The sequence below is a fragment of the Carassius auratus genome, unplaced genomic scaffold, assembly GCF_003368295.1.
Source record: "Carassius auratus strain Wakin unplaced genomic scaffold, ASM336829v1 scaf_tig00021355, whole genome shotgun sequence".
NCBI classification, from domain to species: domain Eukaryota; kingdom Metazoa; phylum Chordata; class Actinopteri; order Cypriniformes; family Cyprinidae; genus Carassius; species Carassius auratus.
The window spans coordinates 34,800-48,298 of record NW_020525103.1 but is presented as its reverse complement, the minus strand read 5'-3'; the positions used below and the strand labels follow the sequence as shown (position 1 = coordinate 48,298).

At 34.7% G+C, this 13,499-nt stretch overlaps 1 protein-coding gene across 1 annotated transcript; it reads right to left on the bottom strand.

Annotated features, from left to right (window-relative positions):
• Nucleotides 1–617: 617 nt before the first annotated feature.
• Nucleotides 618–3,509, bottom strand: LOC113076889 (proheparin-binding EGF-like growth factor). Its single transcript, XM_026249500.1, has 6 exons — nt 3,305–3,509; nt 2,492–2,701; nt 2,133–2,337; nt 1,870–2,025; nt 1,694–1,788; nt 618–1,600 (listed from the first exon to the last, which is right to left on the bottom strand). Exons 1-5 carry the CDS (start codon nt 3,345–3,347, stop codon nt 1,716–1,718), a joined length of 687 nt encoding a protein of 228 aa, XP_026105285.1. The 5' UTR covers nt 3,348–3,509; the 3' UTR covers nt 618–1,600; nt 1,694–1,715.
• Between the last annotated feature and the right edge of the window lie 9,990 nt (nt 3,510–13,499).

Sequence of the window (13,499 nt, the reverse complement as noted above, 5' to 3'; positions counted from 1 at the left end):
TTGCGGAGGTGGTTTGCCACAAATGTTTAAACGCTGGTTTAAAACAGTGAGGGTCAGAGGTTAAAAAAAACCAACAAAAGGATCTGAAACCGACTTCAAACATGCAAAAGGAAATGAGCTCTGTGGTGTGGTTTCCTCTTTTAAATCAGAATCAGAATTTTAAATCTTTTAAATCCGTCCCGGATCCAGTTTTTATTGATCAGAAGTAATTACAGTTGAGTATAAAATGCTTGTCCAACAAGTATTGCAATTTTCTGTCAAGGAAGTGCAATTTCACGATGATGCAAACAGATAATGCAAGGTGAGAAGTTGCATGTGATGGGTGTGTTTGTGAAAGAGTGTTTGTCAAATAGCCACAATGCGGATCACATGCTCAGGATACAGGTGCATGTCACATGAAAGACATTTTTGGAATTGAGAGCAGGAGACAGACTAGACAAAATTGTCTTTTTATACCAAAATGTAGACATTACAGTATTCTAGTTTTCAAAAATATCTTCAAAATGGGAAACCGGTCCTAACTGCTCTCATGAGGAAATGACTCATTGCATCACACTGGAATCTTCCTCCTTGGGAAAATAATGAGCATCCAATTCTTTAATGAAATTACAATAACGTGGTCTTTTATATAAAGAGGTTTTATTTTTTGCCTTAATTTATTGTCGGAGCATTTTTTTTAATACTCCATACATACAATGAGAAAACCACTACGGAGTCTTATATAGCAGGATGCTGAAATTAAATAAACAGAAAACGAAATAATAGTTCACATTTCTTATTAGGAACACTGTTCAGTAACAGTGTACGCATTTTACTGGCCAAAAAAAAAATTCTTTGAAATATGACTTTTCATAAAGTTTGCTGAAATACACATTCTAACAAAGTCCTGTACATCAAAATACAAAAAATAATAATTGCAAATATTATCTTAATTAAATGCATTAAAAAATAAAAAATAAACATACCATTAGAATATACGGTTTTGATTTCAGTCTACCATTGTTCGGTACTCATTTACTGAATAGACACGGATTACTACTGCTTTTTTTTAATAAATAAAATATTACATCAACATACAACACAGAGACTTTCAAATACATTGCCAGTGCATTAGGTCTGGACAAAGTTGGTCTAAATCCAAATAAATATTAATAGTTTTATATAGATATATACATAAATAAATAAATTAAAGCATAGCCAGCAACGATTAAACACACAGTGCACAAGACATGAACAAAAATGCTTATTTGTAAGAATACTTATTTCAGGCCAAGCTTCTTCAGGACTAGAAAAAGCCTAGCCTCTAAAACTCAAACTACATTCCCAACCCCGAAGAGTTCCTTCTCATTCTGCATCGAACAGCTCGGTTTCTCTTCCTGACCGAGTCTGTTTGTCAGAGTTCCAGTTCATGGCAGGTTTTGAGCTCTCCTATGAACCATTTAGCGAGTCATTCGTGAGTCAGGCCCTTCACGGAGGCGCCATGACTCTTGCCAAACAAATGCTGTCACTCTATCCTCCTCTCCAGCCCGCTCTGCCCGCTGCGCCGCACAACATTCAACTTTGCCACTTCATTTTGAGGTAGAATTTCCACACGGTTGCCCTGAAATAAAACCAGAATGCAGATGTCAGGCGACCGAGTCAAATCATGCTGGTTGATTTTACGCAGCGTGTATGAATGGATGAGCTCACTCACCGTTCTCTCTCTCTCGTCTCATTTAGTGGTGTGGGGCTGCCCCCAGTTTCACTTTCTCCTCATTTTCCACATCATATGCACCTTGCTTGTGAAACCTAGATGATACAAAGATTGACATTATAGTAGACTGCAAACATCTGATGAAAGAAATTTAGTGGGGGTGATTAAATACAAACCTGAGTGCCATTAAAAGTCCAATGATGGTGAGACACAATGAAGAGAGAACCACGGCCACCACAGCAAGCGCTGTAGTGGGGTTATACGCTCCCTCATTCTGCTTTACTTCCAGGATGAAAAGGTGACATCGCTCTCCAGAATAGCCCTTGTCACATCTGGAACAAAATATATATTTTTTTTCTTAAACTGTTTTAGAAATATAACCATTTCAATGAAAGAGTGACAAAAATGACAGGAGAAATGGGTTAAAGGAAGGGCTTACATGCATGAGGGGCCCTTTAAGTTCCTGAAATACTGGCAGGTTCCGTGGATGCAAAAGTCCTTGTACTTTTTTAGACATGGATTCCTTTTCTTGCCTTTACCCTTTCCTTTGGCCTTCTTCCTTCCGAGCCCCTTCCTCTTCGAGCCCTCAGGTTTCTCCGCATTCAACACTGCACTCGGGTCTTTGGGTTTGCTTGAAAAAGCAACTGTTTTGGTGGGAGAAGAAGAAGAAATGTACAGTTATTCATACTAAAATTTAAACCACAGCATAAATGAAAATCACAAAATCTGTGTCGAACTGCTTATGGCCCTCTATTGAGATAATAGCATCTGCTAAATGCGCATGTTTAAATTAATTACCAAGTGGCACTGCGTAATCCCCTGAAAACTCATCCTCCTCTTCATCATCATCATAGTAATACTCCTCTTCCCCCTCATAGTCCACTTGCTTGTTGTCCACAGTAGATCTCTTCTCACTCAGTGCCTCCAGAAGATCAATCACAGCGGTCTGTGAAGGCCTCTCGCTCTCGAACCGCTCTATAGACGCACTGCTCACTGATGTGACAGCCACTGAATGGAAAAACAGTGAATAGACATTAAAACTTAGTCAGTTTGATTGATTGTTTAAGGTTATCCAGTCGATTGTTGACTACAATGTAAATGATATACTTGCTGGAGTATTATTTTTGTTATTAATGCATAGAGCCCACTAATAGTTTCCCTTTAAACTAGAAAGAATACAGTCAAGTTAATTTCACGATCCAGAGACTGACATGCAAATAAGCATGTTTTAAAACTAATAATAGGTTATGTGCATTACCTAAAACCCATAGTGGGTGCTGAGGGGGTTCATTTACAAAAATCCTGCATGCACAGACACTGAGCTAACGAATGAACGCACGAGACAAAAATAAATCTATCCTAGAATATTCTTAAAACAGAATGACTGAATGACATTGTTGACCCATTAATAGGTTAGATGTTTTGCACGGTAAAAAAAAAAAGCATCAGTTGAATATGAAACAAGTCATGTTATGAATTTATCCTCATTTTATTAGTAATTCCCAAGTTTCTTTACCAAAAACTGAGCATTTTACACTTGTATGACTAGCAAGGGGTTGTAATGCGACACCCTTTAGCAACAAGCAACCTCGGTCTGTCAGTTATACTCACCGATGGCAAAGACGAAAAGACGCAAAACAGTTAAAAACTTCATATTTTCCCTTCTGGTAATGAAGACGATAGATTCAGCTTTCAAAATTAAAATCCTTCCACCAGTGTTAATTCCTTTGAAGCCACCGTAGACTGTTACTTCGTGGCTAACTTTGTTACCGTGAGCGTCTCTCTTGCGTCAAGGTTAAAAATCAGCCGTGTCCCAGTCACAGCCTCTTAAATATGAGTGTGGCCACGCCCACTATAAGAGCTGTCACAGATCGTGTATCAAGATAAAATCCTTTGATGATGTTTTATTAGCTGTTTTATTGGTCTGCATCTCTTTCTTCTTTTTTCACCCATAAGTTTTAACCCTCCTACTGTGCTACAAATACACCCACCTGTGATCATCTGACCTACTTTGTAAACAATAAAAAAGCAGGAGATGAGATATTTCATAAACTCTCACAAATTTTATAACAGATTGTATATTCTGGTATTAGTAAAGTTGGCATTAAAGATACAATTTTACACGTTCAACAGCAGTAAATAAAGGCTCACTTTGAAAATCCATCGCAACAAATCTGCTAATCAGCATTCTCTACTGAAATGGTTTTGATCACGAGGTTGAAGTAATAAAAGGAACATAATATTATGTCATTATAATTTCATTTGCATGAGAGCCATGCAAGTGGATCAGTATAAGCACATTAAGGGAAAATATTTATGTAAACCATGTTGAAAATATGGTTCTTTCAAAATATGTTAATGTGTTTAAACAGACATTCACTAATGCTCTGATAATGAAATTTTAATGAAAGTTACGGGTCAAAACCTTTTAAGATCTAACAAATCAATCATCCTTCATTATTTTTAATCCTTGACATTATTACCAACGATTGCATTCTTTCATAAATGATTTATTTTTGGTAAACTATCACAACTATCTATTTTTTTAAAACTCAAGTTGTCTTAAAATCATTAAAAATACTTTGCAAGTCTTTCCCTAGATTTGGATATTTTACAACACACTGAGCAGAAAGCAGAGCAGCATTTGAAGAAAGCAAAGCGTCGTTCGCTACTGCCATCTAGTGGATACATTCGACAGTCCAACCAATATGCACACATAATTTATTAAACTTTAAAATGTTTAAAACATGTCTGTCCGTATGTGGGTAAGTTTTCAATCTATTTTGAATATGTTTTACTTTTTTTTAATTAATGTTGGTTTATTTTGTATTTGATTTATTTGATTTATGTTCAATATATTCCTTCTTTCTGTTCTATTCGTCTAATTTCTACGTATTTAGTAATCTATTTTTTTATTGATGTCTAGATAATAATAATAATAATAATAATAATAATAATAATAATAATAATAATAATAACTAGATAAAAAAGTTCGTCAAGACAAACTTTAAGTTGGCTTGAGAAAGCCTGACCAGAAAGTCTGAAAAGTTTGAAAAGTTTGAAAAGTTTAAGAAGTTTAAAAAGTTTTAAGTTTGACGGTTTTCAGTCTGAGATAGATAGATAGATAGAGTTTGAAGATAGATAGATAGATAGAGTTTGAATATAGATAGATAGATAGATAAAGTTTGAAGATAGATAGGTAGATAGATAGAGTTTGAAGATAGTGTTTGAAGATAGATAGATAGATAGATAGATAGATTGATAGATAGATAGATTAGTTTTAATATAGATGGATAGAGAGATAGATTAGTTTTAATATAGATGGATAGATAGATAGATTAGTTTTAATATAGATAGATAGATAGATTCGTTTTAATATAGATAGATAGATAGATGGATAGATAGATACAGTCAGAAGATAGATAGATACAACCATAAGATAGATAGAAAGATTAGTTTTAATATAGATAGATAGAAAGATAGATTTAGATAGATAGATTAGGTTTAATATAGCATGTTGCTAGCATGATTTTAGCATGATTAGCATGCGACTAGCATGTTGCTAACATGATTTTAGCATGATTAGCATGCGACTAGCATGATTCTAGCATGATTAGCATGTTGCTAGCATGATTTTAGCATGATTAGCATGCGACTAGCATGTTGCTAGCATGATTTTAGCATGATTAGCATGTTGCTAGCATGATTTTTAGCATGACTAGCATGCTGCTAGCATGATTTTAGCATGATTAGCATGCTACTAGCATGTTGCTAGCATGATTTTAACATGATTAGCATGTTGCTAGCATGATTTTAGCATTATTAGCATGTTGCTAGCATGATTTTAGCATGATTAGCATGCGACTAGCATGTTGCTAGCATGATTTTAGCATGATTAGCATGTTGCTAGCATGATTTTAGCATGATTAGCATGTTGCTAGCATGATTTTAGCATGATTAGCATGCGACTAGCATGTTGCTAGCATGATTTTTAGCATGACTAGCACGTTGCTAGGATTATTTTAGCATGATTAGCATGCGACTAGCATATTGCTAGCATGATTTTAGCATGATTATCATGTTGCTAGCATGATTTTAGCATGATTAGCATGTTGCTAGCATGATTTTAGCATGATTAGCATGCGACTAGCATGTTGCTAGCATGATTTTAGCATGATTAGCATGTTGCTAGCATGATTTTAGCATGATTAGCATGTTGCTAGCATGATTTTAGCATGATTAGCATGCGACTAGCATGTTGCTAGCATGATTTTAGCATGATTAGCATGTTGCTAGCATGATTTTAGCATGATTAGCATGTTGCTAGCATGTTGCTAGCATGTTGCTAGCATGATTTTAGCATGATTAACATGTTGCTAGCATGATTTTAGCATGATTAGCATGCGACTAGCATGTTGCTAGCATGATTTTACCATGATTAGCATGCGACTGACATGTTGCTATCATGATTTTAGCATGATTAGCATGTTGCTAGCATGATTTTAGCATGATTAGCATGTTGCTAGCATGATTTTAGCATGATTAGCATGTTGCTAGCATGATTTTAGCATGATTAGCATGTTGCTAGCATGATTTTAGCATTATTAGCATGCGACTAGCATGTTGCTAGCATGATTTTAGCATGATTAGCATGTTGCTAGCATGATTTTAGCATGATTAGCATGTGACTAGCATGTTGCTAGCATGATTTTAGCATGATTAGCATGTGACTAGCATGTTGCTAGCATGATTTTAGCATGATTAGCATGTTGCTAGCATGATTTTAGCATGATTAGCATGCGACTAGCATGTTGCTAGCATGATTTTAGCATGATTAGCATGTTGCTAGCATGATTTTAGCATGATTAGCATGTTGCTAGCATGATTTTAGCATGATTAGCATGCGACTAGCATGTTGCTAGCATGATTTTAGCATGATTAGCATGTTGCTTTCATGATTTTAGCATGATTAGCAGGCGACTAGCATTTTGCTAGCATGATTTTTAGCATGACTAGCACGTTGCTAGCATGATTTTAGCATGATTAGCAGGCGACTAGCATGTTGTTAGCATGATTTTAGCATGATTAGCATGTTGCTAGCATGATTTTAGCATGATTAGCATGTTGCTAGCATGATTTTAGCATGATTAGCATGCGATTAGCATGTTGCTAGCATGATTTTAGCATGATTAGCATGTTGCTAGCATGATTTAGCATGATTAGCAGGCGACTAGCATGTTGTTAGCATGATTTTAGCATGATTAGCATGTTGCTAGCATGATTTTAGCATGATTAACATGTTGCTAGCATGATTTTAGCATGATTAGCATGCGACTAGCATGTTGCTAGCATGATTTTACCATGATTAGCATGCGACTGACATGTTGCTATCATGATTTTAGCATGATTAGCATGTTGCTAGCATGATTTTAGCATGATTAGCATGTTGCTAGCATGATTTTAGCATGATTAGCATGTTGCTAGCATGATTTTAGCATGATTAGCATGTTGCTAGCATGATTTTAGCATTATTAGCATGCGACTAGCATGTTGCTAGCATGATTTTAGCATGATTAGCATGTTGCTAGCATGATTTTAGCATGATTAGCATGTGACTAGCATGTTGCTAGCATGATTTAGCATGATTAGCATGTGACTAGCATGTTGCTAGCATGATTTTAGCATGATTAGCATGTTGCTAGCATGATTTTAGCATGATTAGCATGCGACTAGCATGTTGCTAGCATGATTTTAGCATGATTAGCATGTTGCTAGCATGATTTTAGCATGATTAGCATGTTGCTAGCATGATTTTAGCATGATTAGCATGCGACTAGCATGTTGCTAGCATGATTTTAGCATGATTAGCATGTTGCTTTCATGATTTTTAGCATGATTAGCAGGCGACTAGCATTTTGCTAGCATGATTTTTAGCATGACTAGCACGTTGCTAGCATGATTTTAGCATGATTAGCAGGCGACTAGCATGTTGTTAGCATGATTTTAGCATGATTAGCATGTTGCTAGCATGATTTTAGCATGATTAGCATGTTGCTAGCATGATTTTAGCATGATTAGCATGCGATTAGCATGTTGCTAGCATGATTTTAGCATGATTAGCATGTTGCTAGCATGATTTTAGCATGATTAGCAGGCGACTAGCATGTTGTTAGCATGATTTTAGCATGATTAGATGTTGCTAGCATGATTTTAGCATGATTTTTGCATGATTAGCATGCTGCTAGCATGATTTTAGCATGATTAGCATGTTGCTAGCATGATTTTAGCATGATTAGCATGTTGCTAGCATGATTTTAGCATGATTAGCATGCGACTAGCATGTTGCTAGCATGATTTTTAGCATGACTAGCATGTTGTTAGGATAGATAGATAGATAGATAGATAGATAGATAGATAGATAGATAGATAGATAGATAGATAGATAGATAGATAGATAGATAGATAGATAGATAAGTTTGAATAGATAGATAGATAGATAGATGAGTTTGAATATAGATAGATAGATAGATAGATGAGTTTGAATATAGATAGATAGATAGATAGATGAGTTTGAATATAGATAGATAGATAGATAGATAGATAGATAGATAGATAGATAGATAGATAGATAGATAGATAGATAGATAGATAGATAGATGAGTTTGATTATAGATAGATAGATAGATAGATAGATAGATGAGTTTGAAGATAGATAGATAGATAGATAGATGAGTTTGATTATAGATAGATGAGTTTGATTATAGATAGATAGATAGATAGATAGATAGATAGATAGATAGATAGATAGATAGATAGATAGATAGATAGATAGATAGATAGATAGATAGATAGAGTTTGAATATAGATAGATAGATGAGTTTGAATGAGTTTGAATGGGTTAGTAATAGTACATAGGTTAGTCTGATTGAGTCTAATGGGCTTCAGTGTGTTTAGATTTGAATTTTTGACAGTTGGAGTTCACGGAATTTTCAGATGAGCAGAGGCTTTTCAATGCAAGTCTATGGGATTTTTATGATTTTTAATCTTCAGTTTTATGAAAAGTATAAGTCCGATCAGTTAGAAAAGATATAGCACACCCGGCGACATCAGTCTGAAGAGCTGGGCTGAGTTTGGAGTCTGTAGAGTTAAAGCTCTAGGAGGAGTTAGAGTTGATAATTTTGTCTCAGAAGAATAATAATAATAACTAGATAAAAAAGTTCGTCAAGACAAACTTTAAGTTGGCTTGAGAAAGCCTGACCAGAAAGTCTGAAAAGTTTGAAAAGTTTGAAAAGTTTAAGAAGTTTAAAAAGTTTTAAGTTTGACGGTTTTCAGTCTGAGATAGATAGATAGATAGATAGATAGAGTTTGAAGATAGATAGATAGATAGAGTTTGAATATAGATAGATAGATAGATAAAGTTTGAAGATAGATAGGTAGATAGATAGAGTTTGAAGATAGTGTTTGAAGATAGATAGATAGATAGATATATAGATAGATAGATAGATTAGTTTTAATATAGATGGATAGAGAGATAGATTAGTTTTAATATAGATGGATAGATAGATAGATTAGTTTTAATATAGATAGATAGATAAGTTTTAATATAGATAGATAGATAGATGGATAGATAGATACAGTCAGAAGATAGATAGATACAACCATAAGATAGATAGAAAGATTAGTTTAATATAGATAGATAGAAAGATAGATTTAGATAGATAGATTAGGTTTAATATAGCATGTTGCTAGCATGATTTTAGCATGATTAGCATGCGACTAGCATGTTGCTAACATGATTTTAGCATGATTAGCATGCGACTAGCATGATTCTAGCATGATTAGCATGTTGCTAGCATGATTTTAGCATGATTAGCATGCGACTAGCATGTTGCTAGCATGATTTTAGCATTATTAGCATGTTGCTAGCATGATTTTAGCATGATTAGCATGTTGCTAGCATGATTTTAGCATGATTAGCATGCGACAAGCATGTTGCTAGCATGATTTTAGCATGATTAGCATGTTGCTAGCATGATTTTAGCATGATTAGCAGGCAACTAGCATTTTGCTAGCATGATTTTAGCATGATTAGCATGTTGCTAGCATGATTTAGCATGATTAGCATGCGACTAGCATGTTGCTAGCATGATTGTAGCATGATTAGCATGTTGCTAGCATGATTGTAGCATGATTAGCATGTTGCTAGCATGATTTTAGCATGATTAGCATGTTGCTAGCATGATTTAGCATGATTAGCATGCGACTAGCATGTTGCTAGCATGATTTTTAGCATGACTAGCATGTTGCTAGCATGATTTTAGCATGATTAGCATGCGACTAGCATGTTGCTAGCATGATTTTAGCATGATTAGCATGTTGCTAGCATGATTTTAGCATGATTAGCATGTTGCTAGCATGATTTTAGCATGATTAGCATGCGACTAGCATGTTGCTAGCATGATTTTAGCATGATTAGCATGTTGCTAGCATGATTTTAGCATGATTAGCATGTTGCTAGCATGATTTTAGCATGATTAGCATGCGACTAGCATGTTGCTAGCATGATTTTTAGCATGACTAGCATGCTGCTAGCATGATTTTAGCATGATTAGCATGCTACTAGCATGTTGCTAGCATGATTTTAACAAGATTAGCATGTTGCTAGCATGATTTTAGCATGATTAGCATGTTGCTAGCATGATTTTAGCATGATTAGCATGCGACTAGCATGTTGCTAGCATGATTTTAGCATGATTAGCATGTTGCTAGCATGATTAGCATGTTGCTAGCATGATTTTAGCATGATTAGCATTCGACTAGCATGATTTTAGCATGATTAGCATGCGACTAGCATGTTGCTAGCATGATTTTAGCATGATTAGCATGTTGCTAGCATGATTTTAGCATGAATAGCAGGCGACTAGCATGTTGTTAGCATGATTTTAGCATGATTAGCATGTTGCTAGCATGATTTTAGCATGATTTTAGCATGATTAGCATGCGACTAGCATGATTTTAGCATGATTAGCATGTTGCTAGCATGATTTTAGCATGATTAGCATGTTGCTAGCATGATTTTAGCATGATTAGCATGCGACTAGCATGTTGCTAGCATGATTTTTAGCATGACTAGCATGTTGTTAGGATAGATAGATAGATAGATAGATAGATAGATAGATAGATAGATAGATAGATAGATAGATAGATAGATAAGTTTGAATAGATAGATAGATAGATAGATAGATAGATAGATAGATAGATAGATAGATAGATAGATGAGTTTGAATATAGATAGATAGATAGATGAGTTTGAATATAGATAGATAGATAGATGAGTTTGAATATAGATAGATAGATAGATAGATAGATAGATTAGTTTTAATATAGATAGATAGATGAGTTTGAATATAGATAGATAGATGAGTTTGAATATAGATAGATAGATAGATAGATGAGTTTGATTATAGATAGATGAGTTTGATTATAGATAGATAGATAGATGAGTTTGATTTATAGATAGATAGATAGATTAGTTTTAATATAGATAGATGAGTTTGATAGATAGATAGATAGATAGATAGATAGATAGATAGAATAGAGTTTGAATATAGATAGATAGATGAGTTTGAATGGGTTAGTAATAGTACATAGGTTAGTCTGATTGAGTCTAATGGGCTTCAGTGTGTTTAGATTTGAATTTTTGACAGTTGGAGTTCACGGAATGTTCAGATGAGCAGAGGCTTTTCAATGCAAGTCTATGGGATTTTTATGATTTTTAATCTTCAGTTTTATGAAAAGTATAAGTCCGATCAGTTAGAAAAGATATAGCACACCCGGCGAGATTAGTCTGAAGAGCTGGTCCGAGTTTGGAGTCTGTAGAGTTAAAGCTCTAGGAGGAGTTAGAGTTGATAATTTAGTCTAAGAAGAATAATAATAACTAGATAAAAAAGTTCGTCAAGACAAACTTTAAGTTGGCTTGAGAAAGCCTGGCCAGTTTAAAGAGTTTAAAATTAAATTTTAAGTTAAGTTAAAAAGTTTGATAATTGCTATGCAGTTGCTAGGGTACCCGGAGTGGTTGCTAAGGTGTTGCTATGCGGTTGCTAGGGTACCCGGAGAGGTTGCTAAGGTGTTGCTATGCGGTTGCTAGGGTATCTGGGATGGTTGCTAGGGTGTTGCTATGCGGTTGCTAGGGTACCCAGAGAGGTTGCTAAGGTGTTGCTATGCGGTTGCTAGGGTATTTGGGATGGTTGCTAGGGTGTTGCTATGCGGTTGCTAGGGTACCCTGAGTGGTTTGCTAAGGTGTTGCTATGTGGTTGCTAGGGTACCCGGAGTGGTTGCTAAGGTGTTGCTATGCGGTTGCTAGGGTACCCAGAGTGGTTACTAAGGTATTGCTATGCGGTTGCTACGGAACACTTAGTGGTTGCTAAGGTGTTGCTATGCGGTTGCTAAGGTACCCTGAGTGGTTTCTAGGATGTTGCTATGCGGTTGCTAGGGTATCTGGGATGGTTTCTAAGGTGTTGCTATGCGGTTGCTAGGGTACCCTGAGTGGTTGCTAAGGTGTTGCTAGGGTACCCTGAGTGGTTGCTAAGGTGTTGCTATGTGGTTGCTAGGGTACCCGGGGTGGTTGCTAAGTTTATGGTATGAGGTTGCTAGGATACCCTGTGTGGTTTCTAGGTTGGTTTGGATAGTTGCTAGAGTGCTGCTATGAAGATAGATAGATAGATAGATAGATAGATAGATAGATAGATAGATAGATAGATAGATAGATAGATAGATAGATAGATAGACAGATAGATAAGAAACAGTCAGATTATAGATAGATAGATAGATAGATAGATAGAAACAGTCAGAAGATAGATAGATAGATAGATAGATAGATAGATAGATAGATAGATAGATAGATAGATAGATAGATAGATACAAACAGTCAGAAGATAGATGGATAGATAAGAAAGTCAGATTATAGATAGATAGATAGATAGATAGATAGATAGATAGATAGATAGATAGATAGATAGATAGATAGATAGATAGATAGATAGATAGATTAGAAGTATTAGATAGATAGATAGATAAATAGATAGATAGATAGATTAGTTTGAATAGATAGATAGATAGATAGATAGATAGATAGATAGATAGATAGATAGATAGATAAGAAACAGTCAGATTATAGATAGATAGATAGATAGATAGATAGATAGATAGATAGATAGATAGATAGATAGATAGATAGATAGATAGATACAGTCAGAAGATAGATGGATAGATAAGAAAGTCAGATTATAGATAGATAGATAGATAGATAGATAGACGATAGATAAATAGATAGATAGATAGATAGATAGATAGATAGATAGATAGATAGATAGATAGATAGATAGACGATAGATAGATAGATAGATAGATAGATAGATAGATAGAAACAGTCAGAAGATAGATAGATAGATAGATAGATAGATAGATAGATAGATTAGTTTGAATAGATAGATAGATAGATAGATAGATAGATAGATAGATAGATAGATAGATAGATAGATAGATAGATAGATTATTTTGAATATAGTTAGATGAGTTTTAATATAGATAGATGAGTTTGAAAATAGATAGATAGATAGATAGATAGATTAGTTTTAATATAGATAGATGAGTTTGAAAATAGATAGATGATAGATAGATAGATAGATAGATAGATAGATTAGTTTTAATATAGATAGATAGATAGATGATAGATAGATAGATAGATAGATAGATAGATAGATAGATAGATAGATAGATAGATTATATAGATGGATATATAGATAGA